Consider the following 22,923-nt stretch of genomic DNA (forward strand, 5'->3'; position numbering starts at 1 on the left):
TTTCCAATATTGTAAATATATCATTAACTGTCAATTTCTTTTTACCAGATATAAAGTTTTCTTCTTTCATGCCATCATCAATTATATATAGATAATGGGACGATTGTCTTTATATATGATTGTAATCATTATTCCTGTGTGTTTCCAGTATCATCTGTTCTGTTATTTAATCACTTTACATATATATATCAGAAGTTTTATCCCAATAGTCCCATATGCATCATGTCATGTTAGTCATGTATCTATAGACTCCCTGTACATGTAGTGGTTCCCCAATGCATTCCAAATTACTTTTTCTCAGTGTTTGCTTTTCATATCTTTTATCAATTCAATCATAAACATTTTAAACTGTAAAAAAATGAATTCATTGCTCAGTTGGCTGCCAGTAAATACAAAGATACATATGACCTTAAACAAAATATGTCATAACAAAATATGCTCATTAATGTTTTGTGTGTTCAGTATTAATTTTGCTTTTATTTCAAGACTTTATTCAATAAATATTTGGGTTCAAGTTAAATTTATCGTATATGATTCATTTAAACTGCAGTTTCTTATGATGTCATTTGTTTGATGGAACTAACTGCAGTTTCTTATGATGTCATTTGTTTGATGGAACTGAGCAATCATCATTGAAACATTTTTGTTTTCATTTGATCAAAACGCTTCAGTTAAAAGCTTATGTTTCTTTATGTCAATGTACTAACATTTATATGTAAATGAATTTGTTCAAATACTAACAATCTAGTTTATTTATCTTTACTTTCACTGAGAAGCAGGAATGAGAGCACACACAAAAGAATATTAACAAGTTATTTATCTGAAAATGCTTTTACATGTATCTAATTATAAATTTTCTATATATCTTAGTATTCTTATCTCTCTGCCTCTCCTTGGAATAAGTAGGCCTGTTGCAATTTTTTTTTAATCAGAAAGGAGAAATTTAACAATTAAATTGAATGGATTTTTTTTAGGTTGAATGTTTTCCTCTTTCAGAATGATATGCTTATTTCTAAAGATATATTTTTTTCAATAGTTTTCTTATGCATTTGGATTAATTAATGGTCAGATGTTGACTTTTGCACCTTTATTTTCATGAATTGATATTGAAATTTGAAAATTTGAAGAAAAAAAATAATGATAAAGATAAAAGATTTTGAGCTTTCTTGCTTCAAGGTAGATTTGGTAAAGATAAATCATGTAAATTAAGTTTTGTCAAGGTGTCACATCATGTTTATTTTTTTATTTTTCTCCCATTGCTAAAACAATGATAAATCTTTAAACAGATAATGTGCCTCCTCGTCCTGATGGTGAGATCATTTAAAGAACAATCTCAAAGACTTTGATAGTCTGCTTGGAACTATTTGGAATGAAGTTTCTTCTTTGTTCAATTAATTTACTGATGAGGCATGATATTCTGACAATTTTGACCTTTCCTTCAATTTTTATTTGTTCTCTGAGTACGTACGAGGAATGTCAAGTCACGAACAGATCAAATGTGATCAGTGATTTCTAAGTTTTGTTTTGAATTTTACACACAGTCTGAGTTATATTTCAGACTGTTCTATTCTTTTTAAAGAGAATGAATAACACAATCCGACACAAATGCACCTTAATCACAATTCTCACAATAGATAACAACACAGCACAAAATTTCTGCATGATTTTCAAGCATGAACCTGCATGGCACATATAGATGGATCAATGCTTGCAATTAAAACATCATTTTGCATCTATAGTGAGCGTATGCTGTTTGCATTCTCTTCTTTCTCTGTTTGTGACTTATTAATCTTTTGAACTGTAATTTCATATTTTGACGGATATAATCAATTTGAACAGGGCATGAAGCATGCTTATTCAAACTTACCATTATTATTCTACTAACACAACTAACACAGCCTGGACAATTGATGTCTAATATTGTGTTCATATATATTCAACTTTGTTGATATAGTATTAGCATGCTAACTTTGAAATTCAATTGACTATATTGTGTCACTTAATTTTGGAAATATTGAAACTGGTTTTTGTTTTCATTTTGATTTGAAAACAAACAAAATTAATCTATCAATATTAACTCATTGTAAATTGCAATGTTGTTATTTAAGATTTTTTTTCTGAAGAGGACTTTGAATGTTCAAAAAGGAAGATCCAAATTCCATATCATATTTTGTGCAATACAATTTAGAAATGAGCCTTTTTCATTAAGAATAAGTGGGAAATTAAGAATTTGAAGGAGAAAGTCAAAATTAAGTGGGGAAAGAAGTTTTATTTGTAGGTTTATCTTTCTTGAAAAGAATTTCTGTAAAATTTCTTCTTTTCTTCGATTCAACCAGAATGGATGCTGCCTTCCAAAACATTGAAAAGCTGCTTCCTTCTTGAACTTTTTATAGAATGGTTGAGAAACCAACTTTCAACCTCTTTTCTAATTCTTACTACATTTCTTTCTGAAAAGATAAGCTGGAAAATGCTAGATATCATTTTTCTTGTTTATGCTATGGTTCCTTTTGTCAGGTCATCTCAATGCGAAGTAAATAATAAAGAAAGATACACAGTTGAATGCCTTGTTCCAGAATCATTTTTGTCATGGAATGGCCTCTGATACACTGATGTTTAAAAAAAATGAGTCATCATCCATTGTACACAATGATATTGACGGTCTTATATTTTGATGCAAAGTTTGAAATTAAAATATTTTGAAGAACTTTTGAAATTGAGGCTCACTTTGAATTTATCAAAATTAGTCTATAATAAATTAGTATGATTGTGAATTCAGTAATATATATAAGATGTAAAGGGCCCACTTGAATACTAGGATGAATATTATGACTGGGCCATCTTTTTCTACCATTGTGAAACAAATGTTGCAAATAGAATAAATTTAAGGTTTTTTTTCCAAGTTGATTCTTAGTTACTCATATATTTAGACAAGTCGAGGTCTGTTTATGACATATATAATTTTATCTGTGAATCATAAAGTTTCATCTTATCTTCCCTTTTCTGTTACTGGAAGTACTAAAGATATCTTATGTCAGTAGACATACTATTTTGAATAAAAGAGGTCTAAATCTTACCTTCATCACAAGAATACTCTTTTAAAAAATAGTTTAATGAAACTCCAATAGTCCGAATGCATTATAAATTACAAACATTATTTTGGAAATGTTTATTCCATGACAACTGAAACATATGGTGAACCTCAGTTGGTAATTGAAGTTTTACTTTTCGATAATTTTGAAATATAAAATCTGAATCTCTTTAAAAAATTTTGAATTATTTTAAAAGATATATATTTTTTTTGTCTCGCCTGCATAGCAGAGCGAGACTATAGGCGCCGCTTTTCCGACGACGGCATCGTCAACATTGAAATCTTAACCAAGGTTAAGTTTTTGAAATGTCATCATAACTTAGAAAGTATATGGACCTAGTTCATAAAACTTGGACATAAGGGTAATAAAGTATTACTAAATATCCTGCTTGAGATTCAGGTCACATGACCAAGGTCAAAGGTCATTTAGGGTCAACAAACTTTGACCATGTTGGGGTTATTTGAGGAATTGTCATCATAACTAAGTTTATGGATCTAGTTCATGAAACTTGGACATACGAGCAATCAATTATCCTTGAGCATCCTGTGTGAATTTCAGGTCGCATGACCAAGGTCAAAGGTCATTTAGGGTCAACAAACTTTGGTAATGTTGGGGGTATTTTTGGAATTGTCATCATAACTTTATAAGTCTATGGATTTAGTTCATGAAACTTGGACATAAGAGCAGCAATGTATCCCTGAATACCCTATGTGTGTTTCAGAAACATGGCCAAGGTCAAAGGTCAATGAAGTCTGGCCGTGTTGGGAGTATGTGTTGAATTGGCATCTTAACTTAGGAAGTTTATGGTACTTGCTCATGAAACATCGACATAAGGGTAATCAAGTATGAATGATAGTTTTGCCAATCCTTAGGTCACATGATCATGGTCAAAAGTCATTTTGGGTCAATGGACATAATATTTTATTATCTTATTAATGTTTTCTTCTGTGAATAATTATTCATTAGTTGTTTTTCAAAGGAAGCACTGCTGCTATATCGAATTGCGTAATGCAGGCAAGACTGCCAGAGGCGTTCCACTTGTTTTTTCTTTTAATTAAAAAAACAGAAGTTTTAATACTTTGAACATACACATTACGTGATATTTATTTTGTGCTTAAAGACTCAAGAATATGTTGCTGACTATGACTTCCATGACATTTTTTTTTCAAATTAACAATTTCAAATAGTTTTTGTAATGGCTTTTATTGATACAAAAAATGAATTCCACCTGTACTTTACTTAAAATCAACTACATAAGTACATAGGTTAAAAAATTCATTTCATCTTTTGGATATCATTTTCTCTGTGAGTGATGGCTTATGGTTAGTCTTCACACCAACTAAACAAAAATACAACAAAATCCAAGTATCATTACTCTTTGTTGAGAAAGTTCTTGATCTTAGTATGGGAGACTTCATGAAAAGGGGAGCTTACTAAGTCCATTTAAGTTACAAAGTTATGTTATGAGTTTCAAGATATTGGTTTTTAGACCTGTATCATTAATACAAGATAATATTTTAGAAGTCGAAAGGTGTACAGTTCATCCATTCAGGTTGACCTTTGACCTGACAGAAGGAACCTTATTCTTACACCAACATTTTTTCTCTCTCATATTTGCACTCATGTTTTCTCTTTCCACCATGCATACCTGCCTGCTACTTCATCATGACCTTACTTGACCTTTGACCTCTTATCTTCAAACAAAATCTCTTCTCAAATCTTGGAATCTTCCACTCACTTTCACCTCCACACATCCTTTTCTGACCTATGAACTTTGAACCCTCTTGGCACGCTCTAAATCTCTTCCGTGTATGTGTCACGGCAAACTTCTCTTCTCCCAGCATTTAACATAACGTACGGAGGTGAGTATGGGTTTTTCTGCTGGACGACTGTATGCCTGTCTTTCATAATACCATTCTTTATCTTTGCCTTGCTATATGCATCTTAGGGCTTCCTCAAGCCTCTATCCCTATTTCTGGAATGACTCTTCATTTTCCCCATCTTCTTTGCCAATTCTCATCTCTCATCACTTTTTGTTGTCTCTCCTTATTTCTTATGTTTATTTTCTCTTTCTCTTCTTTTTTTCTCTCTCTCTATTTCTATTTTTTGCTCTCTTTCACACTAACTTTCTGTCTCCAATTTCTTGTAATGTTACTTGCTCTCTCTCTCAGTTACTTGTTCTCTCATACTTTTCTATGATATTTCTTGTCTGTTCTCATTGTTCTTTTATCGCTGTTATGTTCTTTTAGGAAGAAATTCCTTTTGCCTTTTGACATTCTACTCGCATTTTTGAAAGCCGATAAAACATTGGCCATTCAAAAGCATTATGTTATGAAGCTTTGTCCTTGAAAAAGAAGACAATTTATTTTTGCTTTAAAGAAATACATTTTACAATGCATCCTATCATAACTACATAATTATGTCAATAATTGTGACAATAACATTGTTCTTTGTGTACGCACTTGCCATAATCTCTCAATCATTAAACATGCTCGCCAAACATTGTGCATGCATAACATTCAACATCATTTTCTCTCTTTGTTAGCTCACTTCAAACACCTCACAATTTCAGTAGTCACATGAGGCTGTCATAATTGAAATCATATCATTTTTATTTACCGGCACTTGGAGTAGTAAAAAATTGTCATAGTAATACATGATAGTGAAGCACAAGCGAAAATTAACCAATATGACAATAGCAGCACACAAGCACACACTCATACAGTTTCATAATACTTTTTTATGCTTATAGGAGTGTTTGTTTTCCTATTGGTGACATTAACTCTACATTTTGATCACACAGTGAGTGAGAATTTCCAGAGTGGTATCCTTGATTATCATTACATCGAGGTCGGAGGGGCTGCCAATCGTGACAGCATGCCAGATAACCCTGTCAACTTTGTTGGTCACATGGAGCAGTTCCTGTACAACAACCAACCTTACTTTGACATGGCCAAGGCACGAGAACTTGATTACATCAGATTAAATGCGACCTTTGGTGAGAAGATGAGTCAGAGACCGAAGGTCAACCCGTTCACCTTCAGAACGAAAGAAGTCTTTGTCCAGCTGGAGACACCAGACTCATATCCAGCCCTGACGCTTTTCTTCCACTTCAAGACGACGGAGCCCAATGGTCTGCTGCTCTACAGCAGCGGTGGCCGCACTGACTTCATCTCAGTTGGACTGGTGGCAGGACAGATACAGTATGCCTTCAACATGGGGGCCGGACCTGTCAAGATCCATGCTAACACACCCCACAAGCTCAACGACAACAAATGGCACGAGGTGTCCATCTCAAAGAACAGCGTAGGTCGACATGTCCTGCAGGTGGATAACTCAATGAGTATTGCTCAGCCGTCATCCAAGGCAAGACATCTAGACCTGACCGAGAACCTTTACGTTGGTGGAGTCGCTACAGATATGTACGAGGACCTACAGAGTGGAGTGGAGGCCAGGGTAGGCTTCCAGGGATGCTTTGCATCTCTAGAAGTCAATGGCAGGAAACAGGATCTGGAGGACTCAGCTATCAGCATCGAGATGGATAAGTCCAACCTGAAACGTGGCTGTGAAGGTATGTTGTATAATATTCCCATCACCCATTTTTAGAGTAAAACAAATTATTGCAGAAGTATTTTCCTATTACCCCCCCCTCTTTGAAAACCAATCCAATGTCACTTTTGTTGTTAGAAATGACTCTGATCACTGCTATTATGTTTAACACTATCTAGTGTTGGTGTTCACATACTTTGCTCTTCAATTCGGTATAAAAGATCTCTGACTCGATACTTCATTTTAATTTACGTCACTAGTATCCGAACCATTGCAAGTGGTGTTTTGTCTGGTGGAGAATGTCACTTATAATAAATATGTATCCCACCGCTGCCACTGTGTCATTACTGAACTAAGTAAACCAACACAAGAGGTACTACTTTGATCACATCTTAGTCTAATTTATTAAGCCACAAAACCAAGAAAGTAACATCACCAGATGGCACCATACACCACAGCAATCTGTCATTACTGACAACACAAGTAGCACAAGGTCTTAACAACATCTCTTAAGCAATTTCTAAGGAGTATGTAACCATAAATTTTCTGATTGATTTTTTTCTTATTTGGATGAAGTATTGCCTTCAGTTGCAGCCAAAATACGACTATTGTTTACATATAGCTCCTTCCATTATTCTTTGTATCACACAATATGATATGAAACCAATAGTTTATTATTTCTATCATCTGTAAAAAAAAAGTGACTCTAGGTATGGATTACACTTTATGAATATTTTTTCTATGAGTATTGTTTCTTTTTTATATGATCATTGGAATCAAGAAGGAAAATCAGTTTCAGAGAGATGTGTAATTAGGAGTAAAATGAGTAGGCAAAACAGAGAGCTGTTGTTTCAGAGTAGAGTGTGTCCTTCAAATGACAGTTGTATCAATACACTTGTCTAGTGACATGAGAGAAGTTCCTCATCTTTGAAATATCAAGAACTACACAAGTTTTTCAGGAAGAGAATATTCTGGAGAAATTTATGTTTCATCCTCTAAGATATAGCAAAAGTCCTATATTTTCAACTGTGTTTGAAGTTCAACCAAGGTTTGGAAGCCAAGTCTATCCCATCAATAAGTTGAGTTGAAGAAAAAAAAGGAAAAAAATGAAACAAGAATAATGCAAAGAGAATGTCATCAGTATCAGATATGTGATAACAATGAAATATTCAATATCTATTTGTTTTTCTCCAATAATGTAATACAGGGTTTGACATCCTCTTGAATATATTAAATCTTCACAATTGTCACTTACTGTAATTCAGTTGAGAACTTCTTCATCTAGTGAGAAGTAGGTATCATCAGCTCCCTGCTTATATACAAAGTGACCATCCAAATTTGAATAGCATCTTGTATGATTACAACAACTTGATTAATTAAAACCATGGTTTATTAAAGATAAGGGCATTTTTATCATGTGCCTTTCTCATTTTTTTCTCCTAATTTACATTGGAAACCAAGCCCCCCCCCCTGCCCCACCCAAACCTACCCTTGAGATCAGAGCTCCCTTTACATTGCAATATTTTTTATTGCTCGCTGACAATAGAAAGATGATTTTATAATTTCAAAGATGAGTAAGAGACCAAATGATGTTATGAATCAATAGTCTGTCAGACAGAATATTGATGATTCTCTGTCTATCTAAATATCCTTGTTTGCTCCTGAATAAACAGTGATTTATCATGATAGTTATGCTGTCTTATTGATTTCACATTGGAGTTGTATTATCCCTATTGATTCTCAAAATGAATCTCCATTGTTTCCCCAAAATCCTGCCACCTTGTAGATATCTTTTTATAGATTTTCAAGAAGTCAGTTTGATTTCAAGATTGAAAATTTCTGCTAGTCGCAGCTTGGCATTTTTAATTTTCTCTGATATGAAATTTTTTTAATTTATAGATATTTAATCGACTTGATTACCAAGTTGATAAGATAAGTTTGTTGAAGGAACAATTCTTAATAAAACAAATGAGATGGTGGATACGTGTTACAAAAACTATAGCAAGAATGATAATTAATGATGATGTATTCTACAGCGCTAACTCCACAAAGTCAGGCTCTTATGGAACTCAAATAATAATTCTTTAATACAAAATTGTCCTGCATTCATGAGTTGACAAATTGTACTTTAAATTCACTTCTTAGTAAGATTTGTATTTTGTTCTTATAAACAATAGATTTATTTTATAATTTATTTGATTTACATTAAGAATTTCTTGGCTCAGAATAAGTCTACAATATGATTTGCTCTTCTAAAGCCTGGGTCATTCAAGATTCATTATTGTAGAGCACTTAATTCTAATGAATGATAAGCACTTTATTATCATTTCTTCCCTCTTTCTCATCTTTAACTAGATAATGGGGATCTGTGCCTAGCTGATGTATGTGCTAATGGAGGCCTTTGTATACCAGGTTGGAATGGATATAGTTGTGATTGTCGGATGACCAGCTTCTCAGGAATCAATTGCTCTGAAGGTGAATTATTTATTATTTTAGATGATAATACTTGTCTTGATAACTTGGACCCTGATCAGTTATCAGAGAGAGGCTTACCATCACTGTTTTATATTGGCAGGACTCATATGAAAGGAAATTTAAACTTACAAAAAAACAAATTCTACAAGGTACACCCATTTTTTTTGGGCTGAGATAGTACAAGTCTGATTGAAAAGCAGTAATATCATATGTTTGACATGATAAATAGTGACATAAAATTAAATATAATCTAAATTCAGTTTTATCTTCAAATGATTGTAAAGATCGCGAGAAATGGTGGATTAAAAAGTTGTGTTCTCTAATTCTATCAAGGACGTTGATTGCACTTTGGGAATATTCTGTCAAATAAGATAAAGTTGATGACATAAGAACAAATCTCCTGTTTTCTATATTTCTGTCCATTTTTTTAATTGAACAGAACTATGATTTACATTTACATTAAAATTCCAACTTCAAGATATATGTGAAATTGTAGCTTGCCAATGTTTGGGTATGTTTAAATAGTTTATGATTTTGTATTGCATTAAATGTTTCTTTAAGAAGGTAAGTAGACTGATATGAAAAATAATATATTGCTCCTTCTTCTCTCCCAGTGAGTACATCCTTTGGTTTTGGTACTGGTGGTGGTCTCATCTCATTGGAGATACCTGAGTCTCAATGGTTACGGACAGACCATGATGATCTCAGTATGGGTGTGGCTACCAGGTCAGCTAATGCCATCATAGCCCGCATCGACAGTGCTACTTCTGACGACTACATTGAAATGGAACTGGTAAATAATCAGAATCTTATGAAATTTTCTAAGATACATGCATATCACAAGAAAGCATGTAGTAGGAACCACTTGAATATATCAAAATTTGCAATACTCTAAAATTAAGAGATTGAATTTGAACCTTATTTTGTTGAATTAAAGTTAGTGTTTAGTTATGCAGAAGATTTTTTTTCATTGTCCATTATGTAAGTACTAAAAAATCATTCTTATCAACAATTGATTGTAACTTATTTTTTTTATTCAATACCAGAAAATTACAGACAAATTCAAGATTGATATTTCTTTTTTTTTAAATGGTATGGAAAGAATTATCCTGCAAATTCTGGATCAATCCAAAGTTAGTCATAACAACAAAACTTATCTGACATAATTCACCAGATGAAATAGTTTATAATGGAAATCACTAGCTAGGAGGTTTTGTGCAATTTGTAATATTACTTTTAAAACTGAAGAATCTGTCAGTAGTAACATTAAAATAAGGTTGTTTTTTAGAAGTATGTTGTACTGACTGGCATATTCCTTAGAAACAGTGCAAGCATAGATATGAATATCTCTGGTACGACCAATAACACTTCTTGTAGATTGATACAATCTTGTTCTAATCACTTTACCTCTTTAAGGTAAATGGTTATCTCTGGACCATGTACAACTTTGGATCAGCTGACCACATGATCAGTGATGACGTCAATCGCATCAACGATGGCGCATATCACGTGATTCATTTCTCAAGGACCGGGGCCAACGCTTCTCTGCAGATAGATCAGTATGCTCGAGTTTACAAGACACCGAAAGGTAGAATATACAATGAGAGTAATAATACCACATGCTGTTCTTATTACTACCTCATTGCTTTTTGCACTATTGAAACCAATATTTTGAGATGAGAAGGAATAAATAAACTTGCAAATGCTGGATGGTAACAATCATACTATGGTTTTAGACAGTTCTTTGATCAAAGTTGTAGATCCTTCCTTCACAGAGTTTAAATAAATAAGTTTTAAATTACTTTGCAGAAAATTTGTATGGATGGGTGTATTAATCACATCAGAAACTTCCTGGTCCAAATCATTTCTCTGGTTCGTCATGATACTTTTCTTATTCTTACTAACAAAATTTCTACAAGAAATTGCACAAGCAAATTTTCCCTGGTAGTTCAAAGAAATAATTGATTGATCCATCATTTGACAGGCAAGCAGTCTACATTCTTTGATGACCAGGCAATGATCAACCTCGGTGGACGTGGTGATATCAGTGAAAGCAAACGAAAGAGGAGAAGAAGAGCGCCTTCCTCATCTCAGTTTGAAGGCATGATGTCTGGTCTCTCATACAATGACATGAGAGTACTAGATATAGCAGCGTCAGATGACCCACGCATCGTACTCAGCGGGAATGTAGGTGAACTCCAGAATCCAGAGAATTACATCTATGGCTCACCGATACCAACAACGTCAGATGAGAGCACTATCTACCGCATCACCACCACCAGGAAGACACCGGTATTACCACCAATACTCAATATATCAAGTACAGCAAATTCAGATCTCACATCTCCAACAAAGGTAATCACAAGAAATTTATTTTATTCACCACAGGATAGCGATGATTCACATCATTGAATAGTTTATAGGCGATAAGATTATATAGGGGAGATCGGGGTAAGTTGAAACATTGTAATTTTCTTTAACGCCTGTAAAATAAATTTATGCAATACTGCCGTCAATTTATTTTACAGGCGTTAAAGAAAATTAAAATGTTTCAACTTACCCTGCGTTCCAACTAACCCTGATCTCCCCTACCTATAATATGATAAAGGTTATTGAATCTTATTGGTAAATAACAAGTATAGTGTTTCATTTGAATAATAGCAGAATAAAACCAACAGTGGATTTTTATCAAAGTTCCAAAAGAGGCCTTTGAAGTAGATTTTAGATTGTGCATGAAAATAATGCACAATAATATTCAATCCCTGAGTGGCTCAAATTGAATTATAAACAAATATTCTTTCTTGTGGGAAGTAAAATATCCATATCTTCATAAGTGTTGATGGAAGTGTGTTATTAAAGAATTACATTGTACAAAGTTTTTGTTTTATGGATATTGATCTCAATCATAAAATTAAACCATCTCAATTTGTGCATATTTCATCTTGAATAGATCACAATGTCAATAGCACCTACATCCGATGGTGAATACACACCTGATGATCAAGATATTATATTTGTAACTGGATCTGGATGTTTGTCTGATGTTCCAGAGGACTGTTCTCCACAAGCTGCAGGTAAGTTAGGGATATCATGATGACGTATACTCGGGTGTCTAGGAGTTCCCAAAGGGGTGGGTCCTCAAAAAAGTGGGACATATGCCCCCTTTGCCCACAGTTGAGACATACAGATCATCGGCGTTCATCCGAACTGTCGTATTAGTAAATTTTGGTCCCAAAAAAAAATTGATTTTGAGATTTTTTGCAGAAAATGAAAAAGTCCTATTATATTCATAACTACATTTCTAGGCAGCAATTTATTTTAGTTTCTGAGATATTTTGAGTTTTTCATGGCGATGCCACGCAAATTGTTGATAAAATGCCCAAATCCCATAGGAAACGTGTACTGTAGCAAAGCAAACAACAGCTGCGCGCACTTAATTTGCAAATGCGCGGTCAGTCTTACCGTCGTATCGACACTGCATTGACTTTGCACATGAAAAAAAATGATACTACGTTTTGACTGATCGCGCGCATTGACATCATGGTTAGGGTTGTTGTATCCCCCTTTTTTTTTTGTACAGGGAAACTCTCAACCGCAAGTTTCGGATGACCGCTGAAAATATGGTTGAAATTGATCATCTCAATGAATGTGTAAAATGTATGGGTGTTACCAATTGTTAGCTTATAAAACAAAGTCACAATCATTCTATTGAATATAAACTGAATGAATAGCTAATGTACCTAAGTGATATTGATAGGGTCCACTGAAAGAAACTTGCAATTGCTTGCATTGTTATATTGGAAACTAAAATCAATCTTATTTTTTGCAATTGAATTCAAATTTGGAATCAGTTGCTTGTTTGCTGCTTCCTGCAGAAATGCTTAATTGTGTTGGTATAATCATATTTCCTGTATCAGCCATATTTTTTTCATATTCACAATATATATCCAATTGTTCATGTTTTAAAAAATCCATATAGCCTTTCTACAGATGAAGGGATGTACTATATCACAATCTCCATTTTAGAAATCATATTTTTAACATGCATGTGCTACCAATTAAAATGATTGTATTCATTTGATTTCTTTGAAAATTTGAATTCTTATATGCAATTAAGAAGACCAGTGATGTGAGAATTAGCTATATTTTGTTAGATTTTACAATTGGATGTTTAACTTTTTTTATAGACTTTTATTTTCCTTTATTTATTATTGTTGCTCTTTAATGACTCAGTTACATCCACTTTTTTTAAATCTTGCCACAATATTGATCATTCATTATTTTGTTGCATCATCTATTTCTTTACAGTTACTCCCAGAGGTAAACATTATTTTATTATTTCAGCTAATATATTGATTTTATTTCCACTCTTCTAAAAATAAGTATATCTTTATTGATATTCCCTTTTCTTTGTTAATCTTTCCCGCTGACTCAAATATATTTCATAGCATGATTTTATTTTTCCCTTATCCTTCCTCTCTCCCTTCCACCCAAGTTGACAAAATTGAAGAGAAATTACCTAGAAAAAAAAACACAGCTTTTCCACACCCTATAAATTTTATTTTATGTGGTTTGAAGATAATGTTTCACCCTGTTAATAATTATGTGCACCATCATATAATCCTGTCCCAGATCACACCCTCAACTATTATAAGACTTATTTTGTTAATATTTTGTTTCCTTAAGCAAGGCTCCACATTAACTTTTTTTGGTGGTGGCCCATTCGCCACCAAAACCTTCAAATAATTTTTTTTGGTGGCCCGATATTAAAGTTTGGTGGCCCGAAAAATATAAAGAAAAACATTAAAAATGAATAAATGGGTATAAATGGTTTAACCACTGTCAAAAAAAATGAAAGAAAATAATAAAACGGCAAAAAAAAGTGTGAGAAAATTCCTTCCCTAAATTTGCCAAAATGTTGGAAAAATTCACATTTCATATAATGAAATGCCTTCCCAAAGTATTTACTTTCTCAAGAGTTGTTTAAGAAGTCATTTATAAACAAGAAAGAAAGTAACTGTCTGTGTATTTTTGGCTAGAAAAGACCGGAAAAGACACAGCTTCGAAAGAAACCAAGTAACAACATACATACAAATGCACATGTAGGACTGTGATGTACTCACCTATGTGTTTTTATGTGTATTATTTTCATTTGGAAATCAGTCTTTTTGAGTCAAAAGAGAGGTCATGATTCCTCTTTTTAATGCTTGTAAATAATCAGGATACACCAGATTTTATCAAAAAGGTCTGTAGAAGGGCATTTCATTGGTGTAAAATGTGACTTTGACTTGGATTTTCACAGTTCTGTGGAAGATTTCTTAGCAGCAACATTTCGTATTGCAGCTCCCCGAGTCTGAATAGGCTGCTAACGCACAGCTGCTTCAAGCATGCAAAGCTCACGCCAGCCGGCCGGCCGGATAAAAGCTACTTAATGCTATAGCTGTAGGCCAACTTTGTGTGTGTGTTTGTGTGTAGATCAACAAAAAGGGCGCATGATAAACTGGCTTGCAATTTGAACTGTAGAAAGTTGATAAATGCGTGCAAAATTGCGCTATTCTGAAATTTATTGGTTGCCCGATTCGGGCCACCAAAACATAATATTTTTTCAATAATGGTTGCCCGAGGTGAATTTCTGGTGGCCCCGGGCCACCGCTAATGTCGAGCCTTGCCTTAAGGGAAAATATGTCATCTTAAGGGTCTTTATTTTCTTCTAGTTTGAATGTTATATCTAACCTCATTCTCAATTTCTCCATGCATGCTTCTTATTTGAAAAATAGGCTTACAGTTTCCCTAATATATATGGTAACAAGTTTAGAGAAGTATCTTTCCCCTTTTTGGTCATGTTCATTGATTGATTTGGGACATTTTTCTTTTTACAAATTTGTCCTTCAGATTGTCTGGTATATATGGCTGGTCCAACTATATTTGTCCTTGTAGGCCCATATTCTGAACTGCACTTACATAAAAACTTGGATTAAATTAACATTTTACTCTTATATTTATGTTTCATAGAATTTTTTTTTTTTACTTGATTGGTCAATAAATACATTCTCAATCTCACTTTCAGATACTTTCTTTCTAACATATGGGCATTGTAAAAAGGATACATAACGTTACTATTAACTGTAAAGCTATATTATATTGGGGACAAAAAGTTTCAATCGTTAGTAAATTTGATTGTATATCTGAATGTAGCAGGTACCTGATTTTTTACAATATTTTAAGTTGGACTGGTGTTCAGAGTATAGGCCATAGACTTTACTAAATCTTCCATTCTTGATAACACTCTATTGTCCTAAATCTTTCATTAAGTTATTTAATTGATATCTTTTATATGTTTAATAATAAAACAATGAGAGTGGTTTGTCTTGATTTGTTAATTTTCCCATTAAATGCACTTTCTTGACTCCCTATATTATTATGGTAACTTTTTCATCTAATGATAACTCCTATGGAATCCTTGTTTTTTATTGGCTGTTGCAAACTGTCACCATGGTAGTAACCATTGAATGGTAAAGTTAACATAAGAGCCCCTGGACTGCCACATATGCACTATATGCACTCAACAATGTATTATGCTTCATATCCAAACTAGTCCGCCCCTGCCCAACCCAGGCCTCGTTCCCCAAGTAAAAATTATTTTGCTACTAGTATATGGAAGAAAAGAAATGGGTAACATGTGTCATTTGATTCAGAAATACGTCAGTTGTATTATTGATATATTTGAATGGGAAGTCAGTCAGATTTTACCACAGGTATTACGCAATTTAACAAAGGAAACCTATGTTATTGTGTACGTCTGATAACAATAAACCTATTATTAGTCTTGTTGAGTTTGAATGGCAACAGAATACTTCCCTATATGTTGAAGTAGTATAGATCTATAAATTCCTGCTCCAACTCATACAAATTTGTTTCAAATGCTATTGATGTTAATAAAGAAATGAAATGATTCTTTTCTAATACAAAAGTTTTTTTTTTCTTGTCAGATTTATTTCAAGAATTTTTGTATTCACATATTAATCATTACTATGTCTATATTTGTTTCATTAGGTGAGGATATCTTTGTACCCGGAGAGACTATGAGTACACCCCCTCCTGAGAAGCCTGGTGCCCCAGCAACCACGGAATCAGCTTCTCCCATGTCTCCCCAACCCCTTCCCCCTTCCAGCACAGAGCCAGGATCAGGATGTGACGATGATGACGAGGATTGTATGACTGCTTCAGGAGAAACTTCAGGCACCAAACCCAGCCCAACCAAAGACTTCACTTTCACCCCAGTTGGTGGAGGGGCTACCGTGATAACTGCTGGATCTACCCCTCAATCCGGAGCCAGCCAGGGTAACAATGGGTTTGATTTCCTTGGCGAAGCTGGGCTGGTGGTGGGCGCGGTATCCGCAGCAGCTGTAATCTTTATCCTTGTCATCCTTGCCATCTATAAGTTCAAGAATCGAAATGAAGGCTCGTACCAGATTAACGAGAGTCGGAATTACGACTACGAGGCAACGCGCACCTCCCTCTTACCTGCCACGGCCACGAATGGCACCTTACCATCAAAACCTAAACCTTCATTACCGCCAGAGTATGCGACAAAAGAATGGTATGTCTAGCAGTAGTTATAGACATAGATAGATATATAGCACATATGTAGCTTTGTCTTCTTTTTGTATATTTGAAGAGAAAAAACAATCACATATATTATATAGTATTTCAATCAAAATTATTCTACCAGTGTGTGTATATAAAAAAGCAATGTCCTATGCTAATTTGATATGCAATTATGAACATATGAAGCACTATGGTGGATGCTTCAGCGGTTGTTTTTTTAAGATGTTTTAAGGATCTTGCCAGATTAGTTAAGATGAATAGCATACAAGTGACACCCAATTTATGGACCTCAATCAATTGACTATCACTTACAGAGTTTGGTGATAGGAGTTTTTTCTTCTTCAGATAATGAAAGTTTATTTTATCCAAATTAAAATACAAAGCCTATGTCCTGGTTCAAACCTGATGTTGAATCTCTTTTGAGATTTATGAACCCTCTCTCAGTAGAAAGCACTGAAAATGTTGTCTCTGTTGCACTTTAGGTCTCAGTGTTGGTTTGTGTACTTAAGATTCACCAGACTACTGTTGAATGAGAAGCATGATATCACATCATTTATTTGTATATCTTCCAACAAATGTTTTGGTCATGTATGTAATATTCTCTGCTTGTATAAGTATGTATTCAAACATGTGAATTTTGTTGTATTATTTTAGAATCTGGAAAAAGTTTTAAGCATGTTGTATTGGAATTCAGACTTTCATCATGTCTTGTGACAATAAGGGATTAAACTGTAAGTGCTCTTTTCATTAATGTTGCTATGGAAACAGAGGATGATAAAGCATTGTGAACCACCAGACTGTATCAAAGTTCTTGTGATTTTATTGAAAGAAGAATAGAGCATGGACTAATGCTAGGTATTACTTCATTGAATAGCATTTGAATCAGTATATGTTCATCAAGCTATAAGCAATGGCCTGACTTTTTTTTACAAACAGACCATTTCACAACCCTAGATTCAACTTTTAATGTCAAAAAGACAAAATGGCTGTCAGTGGCAGTCTAAATTGACAAAGTTGTCATGATATTTCATGTGAAAGTCTGGAAAGAAGCTTCAGATGTGGGTCTTGTTTTTTTGCAATAGAATTTTACTGACAAACATTTGATTAGGTGCTACAAGCAAAATGATTCATACTTGTCCATGTATTTTTTTTCCCCTTCATTTTCACTGCATTTTATTGTGCTGAATATAGATTACTTGTGACCACCTCGTGAATACAACTCATTGTAATTTATTGATCAAACTTCTGTGATTGATCAATTACACGTATATGATTAGCCAACAATAAAACACTTTGATTATGTGCTTAATGATAATCTTCCAACTAGACTCAAACTCAAGCCTCATTCAGATATGATTTGACAAACCTCAGTATTTCTTATCACCCTACTTTATATACTAGTAAACATATATCTTACACTTCAAGGCTAAAAAGGGTCCAAAGTTGCATGGATAATCTGGTGAAATTTTAAGTGATATCATCATTCATGTTATACAGTGTCATTAATATTTTAATATGGCATCATGAGTTTGTTCATGCAACCCTGGACAGATAATTTTTTCGATGATTGGTACACATTCTTATTTTGTCTCCTTGCAAAAACTCTTGACCTTTTTTTATGCCATATGCTTCTTGTTGACTTGTACGCAAAAATATTGCGTAGCTTTTTTGCTGAGTTTTGTCAATCCATGTCTGAGTGAGGCTTTAGCAAGAATGGCAAATTGGCAATCCACTAGCACTTAACAAGATGCAATCATAATGTATGTACTGAGATTCAATTCACTTTCAATCACAAAGCATAGAAATTCAAATTATATGACAGCTTTGGTTTTGTCCTTTGATAGAACAAACTAAAGAAACTGAAATTCAAAGAAATTAAGCACAGTACTAAATATATTGCTGTTAAAGTTGTGTTAGTAATTTATTACTAAATGTATTTGCTTGTATGAATGACATAATTATGCTTATCATATTCTAATTTATGGAAATGCAAAACACAATATCAGTCTATTTTGATTTTAAGGAATTTTTAAGTTTAAATCCTTGTAAGATGGGGATACTAATCAGCTTTTAAAATCAATAAATTGTGTTAATTTTAGAGTTTAAACATGTAACCCTTATCTGGATATTGCATTTTCCAGAGCAGTCAATGTGTGATTAGATTCGATGTTAAATGTGTGCTAATTTAAAGATTGGGAAAGCTTTATAAAGTCTTTTGAGTAGACTTGATTTTCACTTTTATTGATGATTATGTGATTAATTATTGTTTATATATCCAGTGCCATGTATTTATTTACATATTTCATGTTAATTGGGATATCTTTTTTTTTTGCATTTATTTTCATATCTTTCATTATTTTTCTTTTGATTCCTTTTTATGTGTAAACTGAAACCAACATGAAATGAAATGAGATACGAAAAACAACTTAATTAGATTTTTCATTGAAGATTAATTGCCAGGTGCAATTATAAAACAAAACAGGCAAGACAAAGAATTACATATAATATATTATAATCATTATTATTTATATTACTATTATACTGTCATGTAATGTAAATATGGATTACCTGTAAATCTTACATTCCTTTCACACAAATTATGTTCTGTAGAAATAACATATACAGGTTTACAAATGAGATATTGTATAGTTTGATGAAGAAAGACAGGTGTACATAGAGATATGTATCTAGTTTGTAACATAAATAACCCATGAGTAGACTTTAATAAAAAATAAAAAAGAGACACATTCTATCATCAGAGAAGTGTAGTTAAAATTAGTTCTTTTTAGAAATCTTAGTAGATTTTGTGGTTATCATTCTTGCTGATATGCATGTATCAGTCATTTCTAATCTGTTTATTCAGACATTGGTTTTTAAACTTGGATATAGTAAAACTAAATTCTTGTTTTACTTATTCACTTGGATTCTTGTGGTAAAATGGGTGATAGAGGCCATGATTATTTGTTTCAACTTATTTTATTGAGATAAATTCAAAGGAAAAAATGAGAGCTTTTTGTATGCTGAATACTTGGTTATTCCCCCCCCCCCCCCCACTTATAATATAATATGACAATAACATTGTTGAGGGAACTTCAAAATTACATAAATGGGTTTAAAGAATGTGGCCCATCTTTGAGAGTATGGTTTAATGCAAAATTTCTTCTCATTTAAAAAACTATTACCTATTGATGCTTGATGCAGAATTAATTCAGTATATCATTCTCATAATCAGGCATATGTAGATATATATAAAAACTGGAATATAAATTGATATGTATACCGATTGCTCTACTATATCCTTAGCTTACATTCTGTCAATTATTATATTTTGTTCAGAAAATACATCAAGAGCTGAAGTGACAGCAATATACGATGCTGAAAACTTATACTTTTCATCAGCAAACAATATTCAATTAAAATGATCATGTGCAGCAACAAAAGTACCTGTATCTCTATTCCCGAGATTCGTTATCTCTTGAACATATATGCTGCAGTGAAGCAATTTGAAAAATGGTTTCAAAAAATTACTTTCTTTTAAGCACCCTCCATAATACAGTACAATGTTTGTATTTGAGTATACTTCTTAAACTACAAGCTTGTGTAAAATATTTTTCCTAACATATGGGTGCTGTGTTGATAGTTTATCATAATGTACAAGTATTTATAATGTACTTTACCCAGGAATTAAAATTCTATACAAAACAATTCCAATCTTGGTCTTCATTTTTGACTTGCTGACCCATTTGTATTACACAAGACTACATTTTTTTGTATGATTAGTATTATAGGGTCATTTTATTTATGGTTAATGTTTTTTTTAGATAAAGCATGCAGCAAATTGGCAGTGATATTTATATGTCAGACTATGTAAAAACAAATCGCTTCCAAATGAGTTCATGGTAAACCTCTACAGTCATTTATTTGAAAAGATTACTGTTATGTATTTTGTTTGTTTCAAGTAGGTTGTTATTTTGATATCTTTTATTCAGCCTCCCTGGCATATTTTCATTATGCAAGTGTAGCAATAAATGTGAATTTGAATGACTATAAACATTCTGTTTCTTTTGAATATTTTTGGAAAAATATAATAGTGAATTATCCGAGTTGATGAAGATGCTGACATTGCTGCTTGGTGGTGATGATGAAAAATGTAATACGGACAGGGGTGATGTATTTTAGTGAAGATGGTGATGGAGATTAGGGGGATGATGACATTGGTGATGATGATGATGCTCATGATGACGATGATCGTGCTGTTCACTTTGAAGTTTGTCAGTTGAATGTTAAAAACTGGAAAAGGGACGAAAAGCCATAAGCAATTAATTTCACCAGAAATATGACAATACAAAGGGTATTTTGTCTACTTTTCTCTTTGACAACTTTAAGCTTAAACTTTCATTGACAAGTTTTATTCTTCCTCCGCCTCGTTATCCTCATTATCCTTATCATCAGTGGCGTACCTAGGATTTTCCACAGGGGGGGCAAAATCGGCCGCCAAAAAAATTGACAAGCAAAAAAAAAAAAAAAAAAAAAAAAAAGGTCTTCAAGCTCGTCAGGGGGGCAATAAAGGTCTTCAAGCTCGTCAGGGGGGGCATAAAAGGTCTTTCAAGCTCGTCAGGGGGGGCAGTGATATGTATTTTGTATGGGTTGTGGCTCGTCAGGGGGGGCAGAGTGCCCCCCCTGCCCCCCCCCCCCCGTAGGTACGCTAGTGCTTATCATCTTTGTTAGTAATACCTATTGTGATAAACTATAAAGTTACCAATGTTTAACATAGGCCTTAAAAGCTGCAATTTGACAAACTGGCCATACTCATTTTATCTTCGTAAGATCAACAGGATGATGAGGAGAAAGAGGTTTTATGCCAAATTAAGATCAAAGATGTGGATTCTTTTTTGTTAATAAATGAAAACATGTGAATTCATATAAAATATATCTCTCTCTGTGGAATTAAAATGGGCTTAGATTAATTGTTGTTTAGTTATTGTATTGCCCGCAATATATGATGTACGTTAAAAAGGAAGCCCCAATATCGTGTTTTTTTTTTATCGATAATCATGTACTTCCGTTACTCGAAAGTACAAGTAAATCTAGTGAATTTACCAACTGTTGGTTTAGAAAATCTCAATTCGTTGGCTTGCAATTTTCTTTTAATCAACAGTTTGGAGATTGATATGTTAACAATTTTTTTTTGAGCGTGTATCTAACGGGTGGTTCTCTTCCACTGCACATTGAACAGGATGAGTGCAACTGTTTTATAACCGTTGCTTCAAAGTTTTATCGATTCACCAAAGTGTTTTTGAAAGCTCAATATTCTTATCATTGAAAACAAGATCAAATTTTTAATTCATGAGATCAAAATAGGTGTTGATCTTCTTTTCATACAATTCATTCTTAACATGATTTTTCATTATGTTCAATATGTTTGGCACGCGCAAGTAAAACACTTGGAAGTTAACACATTCCAAAACTATGATGCTCCACGAATGCATGGTGGTATATACTAAGACGATATGCTTTCAAGCCAGAGCAATTTGATTAGGGCAAGACGACCGCAATGTGACGTCATATACTATCCCGCTTATGCTCACCTTCCTTCGTTCTAAAGACAAAGGGCGCCTATTTTGCGTAGGTAAAAAGTGAGAAATATATATTTGACAGCCCCCACTAAATTCGCCCACACAGCCTGCCAAAAGAAGAGAGAGAACAAAAAGACGGGGGAAATAACGAAATCAAATGGAGAGAATAATAGGGGGGGAAGCAGACAGAAGATTGCTAAGAAACAGACATGTGTTCGAACGGAATTTGGTCTGATCATGTGTCTTTATGTATCTCAAAGGAAACAAGACCGGAAACGAGTAGTAAGATGGCCTAAGAGAGACGGAATTTCAGGAGATAACAGAATGGGACCAATACATTTAGCCCCTATTTCTATTGAATCACTACAACAACGAAAGATGTCGACCCCCCCCCCCCATGCAAAAGAAAAGTTTTTCATAGTATGAGACCAGGGGCGGCACCATGAAGGATATTTCGATTGGGAGATGGGAATGACTACTTAAATAAGTATGACGTCATATACATGTAATTAAACCGCCCAAACCTTTCCTTTTTATTTTCTTCTTGCTTCCATTTTCTCCCTGTCCCCCTCTCTTTTCACTCCTAGAAAAATCATGGGGAGGGACCGTCTCTACCCCCTCTTGCG

At 33.6% G+C, this 22,923-nt stretch overlaps 1 protein-coding gene across 1 annotated transcript in view; it reads left to right on the forward strand.

Annotated features, from left to right (window-relative positions):
- The window catches only part of LOC129265367 (neurexin-3-like), a 47,411-nt gene extending 26,639 nt beyond the window's left edge, over positions 1-20,772 (forward strand). The window contains exons 9-17 of the mRNA XM_064101399.1: positions 4,931-4,951; positions 5,893-6,660; positions 8,994-9,113; positions 9,728-9,906; positions 10,530-10,701; positions 11,098-11,468; positions 12,064-12,187; positions 13,422-13,433; positions 16,167-20,772. Of these exons, the coding sequence (XP_063957469.1) occupies positions 4,931-4,951; positions 5,893-6,660; positions 8,994-9,113; positions 9,728-9,906; positions 10,530-10,701; positions 11,098-11,468; positions 12,064-12,187; positions 13,422-13,433; positions 16,167-16,723 (2,324 nt within the window). The 3' untranslated portion in view covers positions 16,724-20,772. The remainder of the gene's footprint in view (positions 1-4,930; positions 4,952-5,892; positions 6,661-8,993; positions 9,114-9,727; positions 9,907-10,529; positions 10,702-11,097; positions 11,469-12,063; positions 12,188-13,421; positions 13,434-16,166) is intronic.
- The last annotated feature ends 2,151 nt before the right edge of the window (positions 20,773-22,923 follow it).

The sequence above is a fragment of the Lytechinus pictus genome, chromosome 7 (assembly GCF_037042905.1).
Source record: "Lytechinus pictus isolate F3 Inbred chromosome 7, Lp3.0, whole genome shotgun sequence".
Taxonomy (NCBI): domain Eukaryota; kingdom Metazoa; phylum Echinodermata; class Echinoidea; order Temnopleuroida; family Toxopneustidae; genus Lytechinus; species Lytechinus pictus.